At 42.9% G+C, this 22,348-nt stretch overlaps 1 protein-coding gene across 1 annotated transcript in view; it reads right to left on the reverse strand.

Annotated features, from left to right (window-relative positions):
* LOC130107018 (DDB1- and CUL4-associated factor 1-like) overlaps window positions 1-16,351 on the reverse strand; it is a 56,837-nt gene extending 40,486 nt beyond the window's left edge. Inside the window, exons 1-14 of the mRNA XM_056273409.1 lie at window positions 16,220-16,351; window positions 15,142-15,286; window positions 13,773-13,849; window positions 13,591-13,664; window positions 13,222-13,335; window positions 12,471-12,608; window positions 11,163-11,825; window positions 10,651-10,752; window positions 8,026-8,184; window positions 7,677-7,856; window positions 7,298-7,407; window positions 6,132-6,231; window positions 4,740-4,909; window positions 518-642 (exon numbers count right to left, since the gene is read on the reverse strand). Of these exons, the coding sequence (XP_056129384.1) occupies window positions 518-642; window positions 4,740-4,909; window positions 6,132-6,231; window positions 7,298-7,407; window positions 7,677-7,856; window positions 8,026-8,184; window positions 10,651-10,752; window positions 11,163-11,825; window positions 12,471-12,608; window positions 13,222-13,335; window positions 13,591-13,664; window positions 13,773-13,849; window positions 15,142-15,284 (2,155 nt within the window). The 5' untranslated portion in view covers window positions 15,285-15,286; window positions 16,220-16,351. The remainder of the gene's footprint in view (window positions 1-517; window positions 643-4,739; window positions 4,910-6,131; window positions 6,232-7,297; window positions 7,408-7,676; window positions 7,857-8,025; window positions 8,185-10,650; window positions 10,753-11,162; window positions 11,826-12,470; window positions 12,609-13,221; window positions 13,336-13,590; window positions 13,665-13,772; window positions 13,850-15,141; window positions 15,287-16,219) is intronic.
* Between the last annotated feature and the right edge of the window lie 5,997 nt (window positions 16,352-22,348).

Here is a 22,348-nt window from a genome sequence, read left to right on the forward strand (position 1 = left end):
GTCATCCTCTGTGTGGAGTTTGCATGTTCTCCCTGTGTCTGCATGGGTTTCTTCTGGGTGCTGCTGTTTCCTCCCACAGTCTTAAGACATGTAGGTCAGGTGAATTGGCCATACTAAATTTTCCCAAGGTGTGAATGTGTTTGTGTTGGCACTATGATGGCCTGGCGGCCTGTCCAGGGTCTCTCCCCGCCTACCGCCCAACGACTGCTGGGATAGGCTCCAGCGTCCCCACGACCCTGAGTAAGGATAAACGGTTTGGATAATGGATGGATGGATATATTTATGTGATTAAATGTGATATTTATCACTTGGCCAGTTTAAGAAAACAATCATGAACTGCTTTCCAGGTTTTATGTGCCTCTGTGAATCCCATCAGTTTCACCATAAATGTACCATACATGAGACCCATCAAGACTTCCACCAAGACAAGTCAGGTTCAGTTCCGATTACAGGTATGTATCTTTCTGATCCACTTTGGGTAAAAAATCAAGATATAAGTGACACCACTTTAACTGACCCACGGTAGAAACGGGTGACTTGGTCTCATCCAGGACCTCTATGGTGTCTGCCAAAATCAGCTGGACCTTCGGAACCACCGTCAGAATGGCCAGGATGTCCAAGGCATACCGCACGGTATCACTCCTGAAGTAACAGGGCAGAGATAGAGAGAAAAGAAAGGTGTGTGTGTGTGTGTGTGTGTGTGTGTGTGTGCGTGTGAGTGTGGTAGCAATAGAGAGGGGAAAGAAAGCAGGAAAAGTGGGAGATACCCATTTCTGATATTGTCCAGTGAATATGCAGAGTACTGCACAATACACTGATGAACCAAAATATTATGACCACCTCCTAATATACTGTTGGTCCTCTGTGTGCTGCCAAAACAGTGCAGAGGCATGGACTCTACAAGACCACTGAAGGCTTACTGTGGTATCTGACACCAAAATATTAGCAGAAGATCCTTCAAGTCCTCTAAGTTGCAAGGCGGAGCCACTGTGGATCGGACTTGTTGGTCCAGCACATTCCACAGATGCTCAATCGGATTGAGATCTGGACAATTTGGAGGCTAGGGCAACACCTTGAACACTTCATGTTCCTCAAATCATTTCCAAACAATGTGTGCAGTGTGGCAGGGTGCATTATCCTGCTGAAAGAGGCCACTGCCATCAGGGATTACCCATTGCCATGAAGGGGTATACCTGGTTTGCAACAATGTTTAGATAGGTGGCACGTGTCAAATAAATGTCCACAGGAATGGCTGGACCCAGGGTTTTCCGGCAGAATATTGCCCAGAGCATCACACTCCCTCCACCGGCTTGTCGTCTTCCCACAGTGAATCCTGGTGCCATCACTTCCCCAGGTAAATGGCGTACACACACACAGCCATCCATGTGATTTAAAAGAAAATGGGACTCTGACCAAGAGACCTTCTTCCAGTGCTCCAAGGTCCAGTTCTGACGCTCATGTGCCAATTGAAGGGGCTTTTGATGGTGGACAGGGTCGTCATGGGCACTCTGACTGGTGACACATTCCTCCCATAACCATCATTAAAATTTTCTGAGACTTATGCCACAGTAGACCTTGTGTCGGTTTGGACCAGATGGGATAGCCTTAGTTGCGCTCACGCATCGACGAGTCTTCGGCACCCAACAACCTGTCGCCAGTTTGTGGTTTGTCCCTCATTAGACCACTGTTGGTAAGTACTCGCCACTGTTGACCAGGAGCACCCCACAGCTTTGTGGTTTCAGAGATGCTCTGACCCAGTTGTCTGGCCGTTGTCTTGATAAGCATATTAAAGAAATCACCAAGACTGCCTTTTTTCACTTACGTAACATAGTTAAAATTCAGTCTTTCCTGTCCATGGCTGATGCAGAAACTCTAATACATACATTTGTTTCATCCAGACTTGATTACTGTAATGTTCTGTTTTCAGATCTGCCACATGCTAGCACTAAAAGACTTCAGATGGCTCAGTACACTGCAACTAGAATCCTAACTAAATCTAGGAAATTTCACCATATTACACCAATTCTTGCCTCCCTTCATTGGCTTCCTAAGCATATTAGATCAGACTTCAAGGTGCTTCTGCTAACTTATAAAATGTTAAATGGGCTTGCCCCATCATATCTATCTGATCTCCTTAAAACTGTACATTCCATCTCCAGCTCTCCGCTTTCAAATACAGGGCTCCTGTGTGTACCCAAAATTAAAAAGAAGTCAGCTGATGGCAGGGTCTTTTCCTATCGGGCCTGTTCTTGTGGAATAACCTGCCTGCTGCCATCACACAATCAGAGTCTGTTGAGTCCTTTAAATCCAAACTTAAAACTCTTCTTTTTGCCTTAACCTACAATTAGTTTTCTCTAATTGAGTAATTCACAACCTGTACTGCATGGCGGGTCGGTTTCTGCCTCAATGAATTTACCAAGCTCTGTCCGGCTCACAAGATTATAGAGTATTGCAATTGTTCTCTTTTCTCACGTGTCTTTTTCTCTCTCTGAATGTCTTTTATCGTCTCTTCTTCCGTGTATGCAAATGGTGTGATGTGAGTCTCCCGTGTGCACATGTAGTCTGTCCTCCTCCAAGGTTTCCATGGTGATGGTGGTCATCACCTGGACACTGCTTGGAATCCTTCTCATCACACTTTTTATATATCTTATAAATCCATATAATTTTGTTATCCTGTTTCAATGTTGTATCCTTCTCTCTCTCCAATGTGTGACTAATGTATTTTCTTGTCTCTTCTCTCATGTATGTGAATGGTGTGCATGTGTAGTCTGTCCTGCCTGGTCTATATGGTGATGATGGTCGTGTGGCTCAGGTCCTAGGCTGGATGCTGCTTGGTGTCCTCCTCATCAAATTCTTCATATATCTTATAATTCCATTATAATTTCTCTTTCAATGTTGTGTTCTGTAAATTGTGTTCTATTCCTTACACACATCCATTGCACATCTGCCTGTCTTGGGAGAGAGATCCCTCCTCTGTTGCTCTCCCCGAGGTTTCTCCCTATATTTTCTCCTTGCTAAAGGGTTTTTTTAGGGAGCTGTTCCTTAACCGATGCAAGAGTCTAAGGACAGGATGTTGTACTGCTGTAAAGTCCCCTAAGTCAAATCTGTAATTTGTGATATTGGTCCAAGGTATCTCCCTGCCTGCTGCCCAGTGACTGCTGGGATAGGCTCCAGCATCCCTGTGACCCTGAGAGCAGGATAAGCAGTTTGGATAATGGATGGATGGATGGATGGATGGATGGGCTATACAAATAAAGTTGACTTGACCATAAAAATTTGGCCCTTGTCAAAGTCGCTCGGGTCTTTTACTCCTGCCCATTTCTCCTGCATCCAACATATTGCCTACGTTAACTGACTGTTCGCTTACTATCTAATCTATCCAGACCTTGAAATGTGCTCTTGTTTGGAGATGACCATTATTCAGTTTACTTGTTAGTGGTCATAATGTTTTGGCTCATCAGTATACTTACATACAAAGATCCCATTGACACCTAGTATTAAAATGTGATCTGTATACGGATACATTATCTAGATAAGGAAAAACACATTAATGCAAGGTGCAAATGTGTCATGATCAAATCTGCCTTTCCACATCTGGCGATAGACTGGCTCACATTGTGTTCAGATCTTAGGTAGGTGTAAATGCAATCCATACAATGTGCTGGCATCCATACCTATGCAACGTCATCATTCCCGCTCTGATCGCTAATACAACCGGGGACATGCCACGGGGCTGTAGGAACCACCCCACAGTTTGTTTTTTTTTTTTTTGTTCCATCTCTGGACCAGAACTCGGATTTCCATCGAAATAAGGCCAACGAGGCCTCTGTGGGCAGGTTGACTTTGCCGAACAACTGATCCACACAGCTGATTTGCCGCCGCCTCAAATTACTCACACACAGGTTTTGCTCTGGGTGACAGAGATCTGATCTCAAATGCATATCAAGTGTAAACGCAAAAGTAAGATCGGATCGTTTATTATTTGGATAACGTATGCGGATAGAGATCACATTTTAATACCAAGTGTAAATGGGGTGAGACAGACAGACAGGCAAAAAACAGGACTAAAGTGAAATATTTAAGATTGTCAATATATTACTTATTCTTTGTGGTATATTGTCTAAGACTTTATTTTTACATCACACTTGACGGAGAGAGATGACTTGGAGGGATTTAAAGACAGAAATTAAACGATGAGGAGAGCGAGCAAAAGAGAGAGACAGGTAACAGCACATTAAGGAGAGAAAAAACAGGAAGAACACCAGAGGTTATTAATATGTTAATGTTTGCATTAAATATATTAGATATTACTATTTTACATGTTGTATAGTATACTGCATGCTGTCCAACACAGTGAAATACCCCTGGATAAAAGAGGAGAAAGGGAGAGATCGAGAGGCGACAAGTGAGAAGAGAGAAGACTTGATTGTAAAATTCTGCTATGATTGTTTTTATGCTTTGTGAATTTCTGCCATCAAATAAATACATTGCATCCATAAATGTATCCTTTTCATGAAATGCAACAAGACGTTTCATCTGCATTCCCACTAACCCGTGGGCTCGAGTGATTAAAACGTAGGCCTCTGTAAATTCACCTCTTGAAAATGATTGCGATGAGAGCAGAGGGTATCAAGGACACAATCAGTGTAATCTGCAAATATAAAGCTTGGATCCGTGACATTAAATTTCACTTGGCTACTTCCACAAGATGTCTGCACCCGAGCTAGTGCTTGCCTTACCTGCCGTAGTAAGTCCTCCAGTCGCAGGCCGTAGATATGAGCTGCAGCATGAGAGGAACACAGGAGAGCTTGCAAAAAACCTCTACAGGCTCCCAGTGGAGCTGAGGGGAACCACATTCTATGAGAAACTCCATCATCTCCACCACCTGCTCCCTGCTGTATGTACAGGCCTGAAAAGCACCCACAAACATGCATCCCCAAAATAAGAATATTATCAAAAATCATTGAATTTAATCAGTTTAAATCAATTTGACCCAATTCAAATTTTACCATTCTGCAACCCCTCTCCACCTTTTCCTTTTTTTAAACTAAAGAGGCATCCAGCTGCCTTACATATGCGCAAAAAATACAAGTAAAGGTCTTTGCATGTATATATATATATATATATATATATCTCAATAAAGATATAGGAAAAAATTAATATATAGCAGTACAAGCTTGTTTCGTGCGTTGCGCACTCATCAGCTGCTAATGTGATTCAAAAGCTGCTAATTACATTAGCAGCTGATGAGTGCGCGACGCACGAAACAAGCTTGTACTACTATGTATTGCAAGTTTTTTTTCCTACATCTATATTGATACACACACAGACACACACACACACACACCAACGTTGGGTGCCCTGCTGCGTATTAAAGTTTTTCTTTTTCCTACATATATAGTATATATATATATATATATATATATATATATATATGTGTGTATAAAATTCATTGGGTCCATGGTGGCTTCAAAAGTGCTCAACAGGGTAAGGGGCAGAAATAGCGTTTTTTTCTTTTCTTCCAGAAACCATCAACGGTGTAGATAAAAGTGCTCAACAATTTGTTCCTCACTCTGCTCCTCATTTGTTGAGCACTTTTATCGTGTTTCTTTAAACAAATTTATATATATATATATATATATATATATATATAAGCAACTAATGATGAATGAATATTTTTTTCGTTACTTTTTCTTTCCTATCGTAATCTGTGCCTTTTTTTGTTTTTTTGTTGCAAAGCCGTTTTTATTTTCAGAAGAATGACAAAGTCATTCAAAATGGACCTTGTAGTACTTTTAAAGGTTGGCTATCGTACAACACAAAGAGGGTTTTTAATTTTTCCCTGTATGAAGGTTACACAAAGTAAAATAACATATGCTACCATCTCTAAATGTTTTCCATTGAACACAGTTTTCCAAGGAAATAACAACAATTAAACATTCATTGCCATACTAAAATATTTACACGATACCGACTGCTACATTAAGATGGAAGGACCCCAGTTTGTCCAGTTGTAGAGAGATGGGAATAGGCATGTACTTCTAAAACAACTAATATCTTGCTAATGGAAGCACAGCAGTGACAACTGTTAACATACAGCATGATCCACCAAAACCATCCAGCACTCTCACCTTGTAATATGGCTGCTGGGGAACACTAGCACCCCCCTCTGATCCATGCAAGGACTGTTTGACCTGTTCAGTCCTCACTGCCAATTGGGCCTCAAAGTACCTAGACAATAATAATAATAATAATAAATCAAACTTATATAGCGCTTTTCTAACACTCAAAGTTGCTTTACAATAAATGGTGGTGAAACAAGACAACAGATAAACATAACACAGACATACAGGGATGGATGGGAAGGGGGGGCTATGAGAGGGAGAAGCGGCAGCCACACACAATGCCGGCATTACTCTCCGACTTAAACAGATACAAAAGGGCAAGAAAAACAAAACACACACACACAAAAAAAACAGCACTGTAGATGTTGATTTTCTGTAGGGGTTTACTGCCGTAGCCTATTCCTCCCCCGAGGTATCCACTAGGTATCCTAGCTGTGATCTGTGTAGCTAGAAGCAGTGGGCTGCCGCCTTCATGCTGCACCCGGGGACCAACTCCAGTTCTTCAGGGGCGTAGACAAGAGTATAAATCCTAACATGCATGTTTCTTTTGATGATGGGGGAAACCGGAGCACCTGGAGAAAACCCACCGCAGACACGGGGAGAACATGCAAACTTCACACAGAGGATGACCTGGGATGACCTCAAGGTTGGACAACCCCAGGGTTTGAACCCAGGACCTTCTTGCTGTGAGGCAACAGTGCTAACCACTGGGCCACCATGCCGCCCAAGGCTATTGTATTTCTTAATTCATAGATGAAAAGGTAATGGAAACTTTTTAACTTATTCTACTTATCTGAGTTTTTACCGTTTTTTTTTTTTTCATTCATTGTATATGTATCACTGTGTATTTTAGAGGGTCTAAGCACAGGATGTTGTATTGCTGTAAAGCCCGCTGAGGCAAATTTGTTATTTGTGATAATGGGCTATAAAATTAACTTGACTATATTTGCATATGTGGAAGACTAAAGCATGACACACTTAAATTGCTTGGTTGTATCAACTGGTTCACTGCATTGTCTTAATCTGTCTGTATTCTTTTTAGTTGCATACAATTCATGTATTCTTATGGGTCATCTTGTGTCACTGGTACAATACTGCTATGCCAACCGACTGTCTGAGGACAAAACCCTTGGGAAAGAGAGAACACAAAAAAAGAGGAAAGAGAGGTTCACCTGCGCAGGGCCATGCAGGTGTGCTTGGCTGTCTGCCGGCTGGAGAAGACCTGGTCATCACTCAATACGGATACCGGATCCTCAATGTTCAGGATCTCTAAGGTGCTTATCTGGATGAAGGAAAGGATTACAGGAAAAGAAGTAGGAAAAAGGAGAGAAAGACAGAAAGAAAGAACAAAAGAGGAACAAAGGAAGAAAGTTAACTGTGAGGCCTTGACTAGTGGTGACTGAACCACCAGTTTAGTTTCTTAGGATTTACAAAAGTTTAGTATTCTACAAGTAGTGATGCAGTAGTGATCAGGGAGCGTCTATTGATTGCTTATATTAATGACATTTTTCACAATTAAAAATTATCTTTGTCATTCGCTTTTAAACTAACCAGGTTGACCAGCCTGCGTAGGCCATCCTGTTTGTCAAAGAGCTGCAGCACAGCCCTGCAGGAGAAGGAGATGGAGAAGAACATGGTAGCGTGGCAGCAGCCCGAGGCGTGGGATGACTCCAGCAGCCACAGAGCGTAGGAAACCATGTCTGAAAGCACGCTGTCGGACAGCATACAAACCTAGATGGCACACAAAATCACACACAGAAGCAACAGAATTTGAGTGTAGGAAGTCTATGTTTGTATGTTTGTGCACGTGTGTGTGTGTGTGTGTGTGTGTATAGGGAGTTCTGTCTTGGTGTGTATTATAATAACAACAATATTCATATAGTGCTTTTCACAAACCCACCCTCTCCATAGCATCCTGGTTGTAAGCCAGGTAGTACAGACACAGAGAAACTCCAGTGGCTGCCATAGACGGCCTCGGGATCTCTAGTAGCATCTGGACTCCTCCCTGCGCTATGAAATCTGCTGCAAACTTCTTATGGAGGAGCAAGGAGGCCAGGTACTGAAAAGACAAGTGGAGGAGAGTGACAAATATGAAACTCACATTTGTGCCAATGTTGTTTAATTTGTAATTTAAGTGAAATATCAACATAATCAGTTATAAAAAATGAGAGTTAATCACCATAAGTGAATATGTCTGTGTTCAAGCATTACTTTTAGATGTACATGTTTTTTTATGTCTGAAAGAAACTGAAGTGCCACATCACCTAAAGACACAATAACCATTAAATTATATAATGAAGCCCCCCCCCCCAAAAAAAATGTAGGTGGTTGCAAGTGAAGATGAAGTATTGCTGATGACAGCTGGGCCCTTCCCAGTATGGGACGCTGCAAAAAATACACTACTAAAAAGAAGTCACATTTTCTGTAAAGTAGTAAATGTTTCATGTTTCAAGCAAAAAAAATCTGCCAACGGGGTAAGCATTTCTTTCTTGGTAAGGACTCTTGAAACAAGCATAAAATTCTAGCCACTGGAAAACTTAAAACTAGACAAAATTTCTAACCAACATCCCTAAAAATAATCAATTGGGCTTGTCATAAGCAACTACAACGGAAGTATATTGGATAAACTTGCTTAAATTGAGTAAATGTGTTTTAAGTTATCTTAAAGTAAGCATTTTATTCTTTAAATTAGCTTGTCTAATATAAGACGAATGTTTATAATGAGGTGATATTTCTTAAAAGAAGATGAATTTAGTTCGTAAATCTGTCTTGAAATAAGGTATAAGAGGCTAGTTTTAATTGTAGTTCAATTTCACCCCAAGATAAGGAATAGCAGACAACAGAGTCTGAGAACAGAAGACTTTATTGATGAAATAAAGCAGAGTGAGACCGTCACAGCTAAACTCACGGCTTTTATGGTTCCTAATTCTGGCACAAACATTATACAGAGTTTGGGTCCGCGGTGGTGTAGCGGTCTAAGCATTGGCTTTGTGTTGATGCAGTTGCCCACTGGAGACCGGGGTTCGCGCCCCGGTCACGATGAAGCAGCAATAATTGGCAACGCTGTCTTCGGGAGGGGGGTGGAGTCGGCTTGTGTTCGTCACATGAATGCGTCTCTGTGTGTGTCGGAAAAAGCAGTGGTTCGGCCTGAATTCGCCTTGTCACGAAAGTGGCAAGGCGTCTCCTTCGAGACTGCTGGCCAGAGAGATGTAGTTGGCGAACGCATGCAGTACGAGGGTGGGTGTTTGAACTAAAATAGGGATTGGTTGGCCACTAAACTGGGAGAAAAAGGGAAAAATCAGAAATAAATTTATAAATAAAAAAAATTATACAGAGTTGCCAACTTCAACTTCAAGGCTTGGTGTCCACCTGAACAATGTGATTTGGGCACTTTCCCAGTGATAATTCTTAAAATCAGGAAAAGAAATCTGGTTCCTCTGATGTTGTGCATGTGTAGAGCTTGTCTTTAGATCAATCAGCTCAAAATTAGCTGCAATATCTTAGTGAGATAAAGAAAGATAAAGTGTCTAAAAACAAGGTTGCTTTTCTTACATAAAACATGCTTGACACGATTATTTTTCTTTTTGGGCAAAAAAGTAGATAAGATTTCTAGAAATAAGGCATGTTTATTTTCTTAAAATAATTTTTAATAATCTTGCAGTGGACAGCGCACAACAAGAAGTAGAAATTTCAAAGAATGGCATTAGCGGGTAGAATTGAGACTTAGCATTGAGTCACCAGACCAGTAGAGTTTGTAGATTTGTGAACTTAACCAGTCTCTCAAGGACATGACGTGAAAAGGAAACGTAGAAACCATCACATAGACTGATGTGTTTTCTTGCATGCCAATGTCCAATCAGGATCTCTTTTTGCAATATTCCAACAACAAATCCTGCTCTCCCCTCTCTGGGATACAAATTTCCTAACAGCGCTAGGTATCTTTCACATTGTTTGCGTATTGTACACAAACAGCCATTCAAAGACAGTCCTGTAGTGTAGACGTTCAGACATCTGTCAGTTATGGATGGTGGGTGTCACTTATATGGAGTGTGGAAGAGCCTCACCCATAAGGGATTGGATTATCACTGACAAACAGACACAGCTGATATGTGGGACTGGGGGGTTACTTAACGGCAGACAGGCAGACTATGTAAAGACTCACTAACTGGCTAAGTAAATAACTACTGTAACTAGCTATCTAGCTGATTATGTAATTTACTGGCTAGCTGGCTGACTGGTGAGCCAGGCAACCTACTTAGATACTCAGAAACTGTCTGTAAAGTTGTGCCTTTCTTTATATTTAAAGGGTTTGGAGTTTTGCAACTTCAGTGAAATCTGCCTCCAGATTTGAGACCAGTGAATGCTGATATCTGAGCTTGGCATCTGAAAAGGTTCTAGTACATAAATGATGAGGAAAATCATGGAAACAAAGAAAAAATATCTTGGTTCTGAACTGATTTTTTGAAATAGTGCAGTGTTACAGTGATGATACTTTGGTAGTCTGTGATAGCAGTGATTGTATTACCAGCAGGGCTTCGAAGGTGAGTTGAACATCATTGGTCCGCCTGAGGTCAATGTAGCTCATCAGCAGGGCTCTGGTGTTAAGCTGCATGAACACAGCCAGTAACTGCATGGTAGAAAGAAGAGACGAAGTTAGCCCATAATTATGTGATATCTATAGAATTTGCATGTTCATTTAAATTTCTATTTTAGATTTTTTTTTTCCAAAACCACAAAAAGTCTACTAGTCAATCAAGCTACATGGATCAACAAAACCACTAACAGCCAGTAGTTACTAATCTAAATGTCACAGCCATAATCCCCTAGGGATTTTTTTGAGACCATCTTAAATACGCAGAGGGGATATTATCCATCAATAAGAGGGTGTCATGATGTTCTTCAAGATCTAGTTCAATCTGCAACCAAGACATGACTCAACAGTTTCTTTTTTATGTTTTTCTGGGTGAGGTAGGACAGTCATCCTACACAGAGATGCCCATGACCGAGAGGTTTGGATTGGTTTGGTTGTATTCTCACCTCTTGATAATCTCCAAGTGGTGTTAGATACTGAAGAATCAGCCTCTGCTCCATGGCCAGGCTCAGTGGTGACAGGCAGTAGTTTGAGCCAATCACCATCGAGCTCATCTCAAACCAAGAGGTGCTATTGGCCAGCTGGCCACTAGTTTTGCTCCCCTCCTCCCAATCTTCTGTGCCTGGGGCAGAGGAGGTGAAGTTCAGTTTCTGTTTTGCCTTTCTTCCGTTCTCTTTAACCACCTTCTTCTTTCCTCCTCCCCCTCCTGTTCCTCCTTCCAGTATCCCCTCCGATTCCCTGAGGGTTGGGTCTGGGGTGGGTTGGTACACAGGGTCTGGGAGCAGTCGGATTGACCCAGAAACACCCCTGCCGCTGTTACAGCTACTGTTCCTTTTTTGAGCGGTGACCAACACAAATGATGGTCTGGATCTGCCCTCTGATGCTGACCTGCTCTCCTCCTCCTGTCTCTCTCTCCTCTCTTCCTCCTCTCTCTCCTCTTCCTCATCCTCCCTCAATGGCTGTGGATCTGTTGTGAGTGTGGCGCTCAGAGTTCGATTCACTTCGTCTCCAGGTTTGTGAAAGAGGCTCAGGTGGGTCTTAGCAGGACTGGAGTGTTCTGTTAACTCTTCAGACTGCAGCTCAAACAGACGCCGGATCATGAGGGGTACCTAAAAGTTTGGGTTAAGCAGGTTGAGTTACTATGAGCCATTACAAAAACTCGCATTAATTCTACCTTTAAAAAGTGTACAAGATCTTAGAAAATCTAGTGACTTTCGGTTTTGAGTCATTTTTTACGCAATAAGAGAGATAGTCCTCCAAACCCTAATCTCTTTTAGACTACACTATTGTAATTGCAAGTTTACTGGGGTAGTCTTTCCTGTACTGCTTGCAACAAATGCAGAATGCTGCAGTTAGGCTGCTGAAAGGCTTCAGGAAAAAGGAACATGTAAGCCCTGCTCTTCCCAGTTGGTTTAAGAAATGATTTAAACATCTTTCTGATTGTTTTTAAAGCCCTTACGGCTCTGCCCCTTAAATTATAGACCTTTCAAAACCTTGACACAACATCTAAGTCCCTATGACTTTTATGGATTTTTTCCTGTAGCCTTTTTTTAATGTTTTGTTGTTGTTGTGCAGTTATTTATATATTCTGCACATTTCTTCAGCTGTAATGTGTTTCATGTCACGATGGAGCAATAGTGAAATGTGATTTTGCATATGTCTTTGTTTACACTCCTCAGTTGTATGTGTGAGCTTGTAATAATTTTGCATGTGGACATGCATACAAGTGTATGTTTTCAGAGTGTGTTACTCACCAGCTGAGAGTTCTCCTCCCTATAGTTGGCAGCTATTTCCTGGTTGCACATGGCTCTTGCCAATAGACCAGCGGCGTAGATGCACAGCGGTCGCTCTGCCTCCCGGGCCCAACTGAACAGCCTCTCAACCAAACCCTCCTGTTGAGACACAGCACATAGCAGACCTACTCAGAAGAACTCCAAGTCTCAGTAAGAAGTAAAATAAATTGGCATATATAGAAAGGTAATAATTTTCAACTTCACAAAATCACACTGGTGAACATAGGGGTGCGGACAAATACATGTGCGCTGGACCAGGGACATAGCATCAAATGCAAAAAAATTATGAAATTGTGATAGTGGTTCAACATTATCTTGTTTTAGATATAAAGATTTGTCTGCAACTTTCACTTGTCAACTTGCTCTTGCAAGATAAGACACACTGCAATTACAATCATTTCGTTTTCAACTAATCATTAATGCTGACAAATTTATCAACTAATGTTTCTTTTATCACAATTAACACACTAATAACTACTCCTCTGTTTGGATATAATCAGTTTTACTGACATGGATTGCAAAACACACTGGTAATACTGTGTCTGAAAAAATATAATAATAAAAAAATAAATAAACATGACAACAAATTCATACCAAGTCCTGGTGACTGGTTGCATGTTGTCTTACCCCTTTCAAACTTGATTGTTTCTCTTTACTGTCTTTGAAAAAGTAGACCTATCTATAGAGTAATTAAGGTCTGATAATACCATACCCTTTCTTGGAAGACCACATCACTCTCCAGGCCTGGCATAATGTTCTGAAGCAGACGACATGCTGCTGTATTGAGACTCAGTTCTCTGCTGGTCATCACGTAACTGATCACTAACTGGAACAAATGGAATGCCAGCAATTTATCAGTCACAGCAGGTACTTAACCTAACCTAGACCAAGTTTGAATCTTTTTCAGGCAATGACAGACCAAGAGACAAAAAAACACTTAAATAAGATGGCTTTTTTTCCCAGATAATTGATATTTTACTTTGGATTGAATGCCACTCTGCTCCATTTTGCTGTAAAAGAGCTCTACTCAGACCACAATTACACCAAAACAAAAAAAAAGAAAAGAAACAGCATTCCTCACCGCATCGGTAAAGTCCTCATTCCTGAGAAGCATCTTCAGGATGTGTCCCAGCATGCAGTCTGGGTCTGCCCGTCCTGTACAAACACACACAACATTCACCTATTGTTAACTACCGTTGGTGAGTTCAGCTTATCTTATTGTCTTGTCTAAATATTTGTGGTACACAAGTTGTGCAGCTTCACCTGGATGGCGGTCATCAAATGGATCAGGGTCTGCCTTGTGGTACTCCTCTGTTTCATGCTCAATTAGATCAGAGATTCTATGTGCAAACAGGGGAGACACTGTCATTTCCTTTAGAATTACACAGTATACCCAGAAACACAGGGAGACAGAAAAGCAGCAACGCTAGGATGTGCTCAATGTCAATTCTTATTGCATCTCACTTTCTGTTTATTACTCCACACTTAACTATCGAAGAAGAAACACAAGTGCAATAATGTCTTTATGCATGATCAATAATCCAGGTGAGAAAACCAAAGAACGTTTAATCAGTTCATCTGGATACAACGTTTGCTGATAGATATGTTTCATCACTCATCTAAATCAGTCAGTCATTCAGTCTAAACTGACTGCAGGTATCCCCACCCTTATAAACAATACAGCTGAATAACGACCGAAACCAACGATCAGTTTCATATGCAAATGTGGGCGTGACCATTAACTAGACCAAAGTCTAGGCAGACAAAAACACGCTGTGCCAGAAGTTGGTCCACCCCAAGGATTGGGTCCCCCGGCACAAACAGAACAACATAGTGTACACTGTTAAGTACCGGGAGGATTGCCGTGACTTGTACATTGGGGAAACTAAAGAGATGCTGGCCAAGAGAATGGCCCAACACAGAACAGCTAACGCATCAGGCCAGGACTCTGCAATCTACACCCATCTACAGGCCAGTGGCCACTCTTTCAAGGATGACGATGTGCACATCCTTGATAAGGAGGAACGCGAGTCTGAACGGGGGGTCAAAGAGGCCATCTATGTGAAGAGGGAACGACCATCCCTGAACCGAGGGAGGGGCCTAAGAGTACATCTGTCACCATCTTACAATGTTGTGACTGCAAACATTCCCAAACCCTCTGTGAATAATATGCATGGCTGTTGAAACTCTAGTTAATGATCATGCCCATATCGGTACATGAAACTGATCATTGGTTTTGGTCGTTACGCCACTGTATTGTTTATAAGGGTGGGGACCTGCAGTCAGTTTATAATGAGGAGGTCATCACTCAACTCAACTTGCAGAGTGTCATTTTTCCATTACCATAACAGTACCCCCTCAGTGTAGCTGGTTTGCACTGATTTTGGTACCCACTCCGGTTTTTTTGGAACCTCAACAAAGGTGGTACCAGAAAAGTGGTAACAGTTACCAAAATGCCAGTACTTTCCAGTAATGGAAAACGAAAAAGTCGAGTTGAGCCGGTACCATGTAGTGGAAAAGGGGCATTAGATGAGTGATGAAATGTATCTGTCAATAAATGTTGTATCCAAATGAACTGATTCACTCTGACAAGCGCCATAAGGATTCTTCTTTAGACAAAGTCAATACTGACTTTGTGAGGATAGAGACCAGCTCCTCAGTGGTGCCTTGCTGCTTCTGTTCCCATTGGTCCAGGAGGGCAGCAAGCTCCGCTTTAGCGTCCACAGTAGCTGGTGGCCCAACAGTTGTTTCTGAAGGAGCTGCAGGGGAAGCCATTGCTACCCGGGAGACATCAGGAAGAGAAGGAAGTGAAAAGGAAGAAGGGAGGAAAAGAGGAGAGACAAGGGGAGATTAGAAAGGAGAAAAAGATGAGTGAGGTTTAAACCAAAGCAGAAAAATTGTGTAAAGGGTTAGAATAAAACATGGTGGGAAAGAGAATACAAGGAGATAAGTTTAAAACAGCTAGCACGCAGATACAACATGAATTTGAAAAGATGACTATGCTGCTTAAACAATTACAAAGGCACCATCAGTAAAGAAAACAAAGGAAAGGACTTAGGTGTGTGGAAATATAGAAGCAGAACATTAGGACATAAATGCAAATAACAAATACTGAAGACGCTGAAGCAAGGACCAGTATTCTAAACTGGCAAGCAAAGGTAGAAGAGAAGACATCCGATGACTGAGAAAAACAAGCATATATGGAAATGCACCTTTACTTATTAAAACATGCTCATGTTAAAACTCAAATTATGCTTGCTTTCTTTTTCTTGTTTGACACGTTGCTCCCCAATACGCGCAATACTCGTGCTGAGACGTTTGAATCTGACTTGGCAAAGAGCCATGACGTTTCAAACACAGTGGGGTCATTCATGCTTGCAACTCACTCATACAGAATTTTTTTTTTTGGCAGACAGGCGGCCATGACAGCTGAACGATTATGGGACTGCACCTCCAGAGTCACCTTAGCAATAACCTGGTATTTAGCTTAGTGGCTAACATGTTCCTAATAATGTCTAATGGTGCTACGTTAAGTCAAACTCAAAATCACCAACGCTTAACATCATCCACAAGGCTGACAATATCAAATCAGCACAGCTTTTTATGTAAGTGGTTAGCTAGTCGTGAAGTGACGTGTGAAAGACAGCGTGTTGATCCACTCTCAGCCTCATGACCAAAAAAAAGCGCTGTAAACTCTGACGCTTACTTACCTGATTTGTCTTCCGCTACGCTACTTATCAACTTGGCTTGTTTTTCAGATCTAGTCTTATGAATTTGGTTGATCAAAACAATCACATAGTTACAGACGCAGCACGCTAAAAGTTTCACATGTTTGTTTTCAAACTTCTTCACCGGCGACGGAACACCGCGTCACTGGCTACTGCCGATAACGTAAGAGCACCAACCTTCTTATGGGACTTGTAGTCAAATAAGGAAATCGTTTGGCACCCTCTGGTTGTTCACGCAACGTTACTAGGGTAACCACTCTCAGAGGGCCGGTGATGCGCCAATAAAGACGCGGATTATCACCAAAAAAAGACTGAAGTCATTGCAGTTGCATAGCAGAGTAGGCTATTTACGTTCGCCTGTATTCGAAGTGGAAAAGTATGAGGCAGTACTCCCGTTATTCACATTACTTCTTGGTATTTTCACCTTTTTAAATGACAGTGGCGAGGCAGACAGGAAATGAGGGAGAGATATGGGTATAACATACAACAAAGGTTGCCGGCTGGAATCGAACCGAAGACCATTTCATTTCATTATAGTTTATTCCGCTCATGATAATGCACAGCTCCAGAAGGAACAATCAATTTATGATCAAATACAACTCAATTTACACATTCCATGACTGAAAAGGAGCAGGGAGAAGAAAATCTTATTTTGCCTGCCCCTTACTCAAACATTAATAAACAACAGACTAGATGGTCTGTAACCCAGCCACTGAGGATGCACAAGCCAGTGCATCCTTAGTGCCGGTCCCAAGCCCGGACAAATGGGGAGGGTTGCGTCAGGAAGGGCATCCGGCGTAAAATCTTTGCCAAATCAAATATGCGGATCATAAATAAGACTTACATACCGGATCGGTCGAGGCCCGGGTTACCAACGACCGCCACCGGTACTGTTAACCAGTAGGGTGTCGGTGGAAACTATGCTACTGTTGGGCGAAGGAGAAGGAGAGGGGGAAAGCATGTCCAGAGGCAGCTAGAGAGGAGGAAGGGTAGGCATGTGGAGGTGAGAGTTGGAACTTTGAATGTTGGCACTATGACTGGTAAAGGGAGAGAGCTGGCTGACATGATGGAAAGAAGAAAGGTAGGCATACTGTGTGTGTAAGAGACCAGGTGGAAGGGGAGTAAGGCCAGGAGTATCGGAGGTGGGTTCAAACTCTTCTACCATGGTGTGAATGGGAGGAGTAATGGGATAGGGGTAATTCTGAAGGAAGAGTATGTCAAGAGCGTGCTGGAGGTGAAGAGAGTGTCAGACAGAGTGATGAGTATGAAGCTGGAAATTGAAGGTTTATTGCTGAATGTTATCAGCGCATATGCCCCGCAAGTTGGGTGTGAGATGGATGAAAAAGAAGAATTCTGGAGTGAGTTGGACGACATGGTGGAGAGGGTACCCAAGGAGGAGAGAGTGGTGATTGGAGCGGATTTCAATGGACATGTTGGTGAAGGGAACAGAGGTGATGAGGAGGTGATGGGAAGGTATGGAGTCAAGAAGAGAAATGTGGAAGGACAGATGGTGGTCGATTTTGCGAAAAGGACGGAAATGGCTGTGGTGAATACATATTTCAAGAAGAGGGAGGAACACAGGGTGACATACAAGAGTGGAGGAAAGTGCACACAGGTGGACTATATCTTATGTAGAAGGCGCCATCTAAAAGGGATTGGAGACTGCAAGGTGGTGACAGGGGAGAACGTAGCTAGGCAGCATCGGATGGTGGTCTGTAGGATGACTTTGGAGACCAAGAAGAGGAAGCGAGTGAAGACACAGCCGAAGATCAAATGGTGGAAGTTGAAGAAGGAAGACTGTTGTGTGAAGTTCAGGCAGGAGTTAAGACAGGCACTGGGTGGTAGTGAAGAGTTGCCAGATGGCTGGACAACCACTGCAGAAATAGTGAGGGAGACAGCTAGGAAGGTACTTGGTGTGTCATCAGGACAGAGGAAGGAAGACAAGGAGACTTGGTCGTGGAATGAGGAAGTACAGCAAATTATACAGAGGAAAAGGTTGGCAAAGAAGAAGTGGGATAGTAAGAGAGATGAAGAACGTAGACAGGAGTACAAGGAGATGCAGCATAAAGCAAAGAGAGAGGTGGCAAAGGCAAAGGAAAAGGCGTATGGTGAGTTGTATGACAGATTAGACACTAAGGAAGGAGAAAAGGACTTGTACCAATTGGCTAGACAGAGGGACCAAGCTGCAAAGGAAATGTGCTGACAAGCGAGGAGAGTGTGCTAAGAAGGTGGAAGGAATACTTTGAGGGGCTGATGAATGAAGAAAATGAGAGCGAGAGAAGGTTGGATGATGTAGGGATAGTGAATCAGGAAGTTCAGCGGATTAGCAAGGAGGAAGTGAGGGCAGCTATGAAGAGGATGAAGAGTGGAAAGGCAGTTGGTCCTGATGACATACCTGTGGAGGCATGGAGATGTTTAGGAGAGATGGCAGTGGAGTTTTTAACTAGATTGTTTAACACAATCCTGGAAAGTGAGAGGATGCCTGAGGAGTGGAGAAGAAGCATACTGGTACCGATTTTCAAGAACAAGGGCGATGTGCAGAACTGTAACAACTAGAGGTATAAAGTTGATCAGCCACAGCATGAAGATTTGGGAAAGAGTAATAGAAGCTAGGTTAAGAGGAGAGGTGACGATCAGCAAGCAGCAGTATGGTTTCATGCCACAAAAGAGCACCACAGATGCGATGTTTGCTTTGAGAATATTGATTGAGAAGTATAGAGAAGGCCAGAAAGAGTTGCATTGTGTCTTTGTAGATTTAGGGAAAGCTTATGACAGAGTGCCGAGAGAGGAGGTGTGGTATTGTATGAGGAAGTCAGGAGTTGCAGACGTATGTAGGAGTGGTGCAGGATACGTATGAGGGAAGTGTGACAATGGTGAGGTGTGCGGTTGGAATGACAGATGGGCTCAAGGTGGAGGTCGGATTACATCAAGGATCGGCTCTGAGCCCTTTCTTGTTTGCAATGGTGATGGACAGGTTGACGGACAAGATCAGGCAGGAGTCTCCATGGACGATGATGTTCGCGGATGACATTGTGATCTGTAGCGAGAGTAGGGTGCGGGTTGAGGAGAGCCTGGAGAGGTGGAGGTATGCACTGGAGAGAAGAGGAATGAAAGTCAGTAGGAGCAAGACGGAATACATATGCGTGAATGAGAGAGAGGACAGTGGAATGGTCAGGATGCAAGGAGTGGAGGTGACAAAGGCATTTGAGTTTAAATACTTGGGGTCAACTGTCCAAAGTAACGGGGAGTGCAGTAGAGAGGTGAAAAAGAGAGTGCAGGCAGGTTGGAGTGGGTGGAGAAGTGTGTCAGGAGTGATTTGCGACAGAAGGGTATCAGCAAGAGTTAAAGGGAACGTTTACAAGATGGTTGTGAGACCAGCTATGTTATATGGTTTGGAGACAGTGGCACTGACGAAAGGCAGGAGGCGGAGCTGGAGGTGGCAGAGTTGAAAATGCTAAGATTTTCACTGGGAGTAACGAAGAAGGACAGGATTAGGAACGATTATATTAGAGGGACCGCTCAGGTTGGACGGTTTGGAGACAAAGCAAGAGAGGCAAGATTGAGATGGCTTGGACATGTGTGGAGGAGAGATGCTGAGTATATTGGGAGAAGGATGCTGAATATGGAGCTGCCAGGGAACAGGAGAAGAGGAAGGCCAAAGAGGAGGTTTATGGATGTGGTGAGGGAAGACATGCAGGTGGCTGGTGTGACAGAGGAAGACGCAGAAGACAGGAAGAAATGGAAACGGATGATCCGCTGTGGCGACCCCTAACGGGAGCAGCCGAAAGTAGTAGTAGTAGACTAGATGGTCTGTCAGTCAGTTACTCAACAACTAATACTTACAGCAACATGAGAAATGAAAAAGAATCAAGAAGCCATACACAACAATTCAACATCTACTGAAAACCCATTACCGGACAACTTCATATTGTCTAATTATTATTTCCTTATACATTTTATTGAACTGAAAGGTAGTATTTTTACAACCTGTTAAAATGTATAAAAACTGTGTACTCTGTGGTGCGAATTTCCCTTACGGCTGTTTTGTATATTGCACTGTTGGTACCTTATGAGCCACCGTAGATTCAGCGGCGAAGTGATCACGCAGTCTGGCGTGTGCACTTGTACAGTGTGTTCATGAGATTAAAAAAGGCGCGGTGGTCACATCTAATAAAAGCGAATGCAAATGCCTTGTGAAGAAAGAAAATCAATTCACTGTCGTGTATTGATTACGTCATTACGTCGTGCTTTGATGCGGAACGCGGAGGAAGAATAAATATGGAGTAAAGTGATGTGAAACGTGGCTCTCGGTGTGCGTATGATTTAATTCGGTTCTACTTGGCACAATATGCAAGTTAGAAGTGTAACAGTGGCGACGAGGATACTAAATTCGAATAGTTAAATCTGGAAAGTGAGTTTAGTTCGTCCGCGAGATGGAGAACACCAACGTGCCAAAGTTTGATTGCTACAACGAGCCTCCTACGCTAAGGTCCTCGTTGGAGTAGATGGCTAACGGCTTTCGAGTTGTTCGCAGATGGTAAAGGTCTGACAATGACGGACAATGTCAACGCAAGTACAAAGATTAGGAGAAGAGCATTACTTTTGCATCACGCAGGGACAGATGTGCAGGACGTTTTCTCTACCCTTGACGACACGAGAGGTCCTGAAATTATGCCAAAGCAGTGGATGCACTAAACAACTATTTTGTGCTTCAGGTGAATACCGCATTCGCGCGCCAGACTTTCTACCAATTGTCACAGAACAATGGCGAGACTGTACAACAGTTTGTAACACGTTTGCGCCAGACAGCTAAAGACTGTGGTTTTGGGGCGGATATGTCTAACCAGCTCTGGGATGCGGTGCTGAGTAAATGCACGTTAGAATATGTGCGGAGAAAGCTGCTTGAGGAGGGTTCGGGATTGACTTTAGCGAGAGCGCTGGAGATTGATGCACAGTGTGAAAGAGTAGAACAACAGATGGCAGCAATGAGAGTGAGTAACACGGACGCAAAGGCAACTGAGACTGTGAACCAGGTATCCAAAGGGAAATGGGCCAAGAAGAGCCGAAAACGTGAAGGGGAAGGAAAAGGGAAAGAGAAAGTGTGCTATCGTTGGCACGGAGACCACTTTGCAAAAGATGAAACATGTCCAGCACGCGGGCAAACCTGCAGGAGGTGCGGTGGTAAAGACCACTGTGCGAAAATGTGCAAATCTAAAGGTGGCAAACAGTCGGTGAAATATGTAGACTCAGAAAAGGAAGAGCAACAGGATAAAGATTATGCATTTGTAGTACATGACAGTAGCGATATTGATAGATTAACATTTAATGTGGGTGGTGTAGACCTAGTAATGTTAATTGACTCAGGGGCTACGACCAATATAGTAGATGAAAACACATGGGAAGGACTAAAAAGAGAAAAAATTAAGTGTCAGTCCTCCACTTCAGACAAAAAGCTGTATACATACTCGTCAAAGGAACCACTGCCAGTGAAGGGAATGTTCACATGTGAGGTGAAGATAGGGAAAAAGGAAACCCAAGCAGAGTTCACAGTAGTAGTGGGTCAGGGAATACCACTACTAGGGAGAGAGACAGCTATGGAGCTAGGTGTGCTAAAAGTGGGTGTAGATGTAGCAGTGGTGACTGATATCAGGGCAGAGGTAAAGAGGAAGTACCCAAAGCTCTTCACAGGGGTTGGTAAGCTCAATACCAAACAGATCAGTCTGCACATCGACAACGACGTGGAACCCGTAGCACAACCACTGAGACGAGTACCGACCATTCCATCTGATGGAGGCAGTCAACAAGAAGATAGAGGAGCTGCTAAGCATGGACATTATCGAAAAGGTTAAGGGCCCAACACCGTGGGTAAACCCAGTCGTAGTAGTTCCCAAAGCAAAAGATACTGACATCAGACTATGCCTAGATATGAGAATGGCAAACAGGGCTATCATCCGGGGAAGATATCCAATCCCGACAGTAGATGAACTGTTACATGACATGAACGGTTCAGTTGTGTTTAGTAAACTCGATCTAAAATGGGGCTACCATCAAATGGAGCTCACACCAGAGTCAAGAGCCATAACAACATTCGCCGTGCACAGTGGAACATAC

Source organism: Lampris incognitus, chromosome 2 (assembly GCF_029633865.1).
Source record: "Lampris incognitus isolate fLamInc1 chromosome 2, fLamInc1.hap2, whole genome shotgun sequence".
Taxonomy (NCBI): Eukaryota; Metazoa; Chordata; class Actinopteri; order Lampriformes; family Lampridae; genus Lampris; species Lampris incognitus.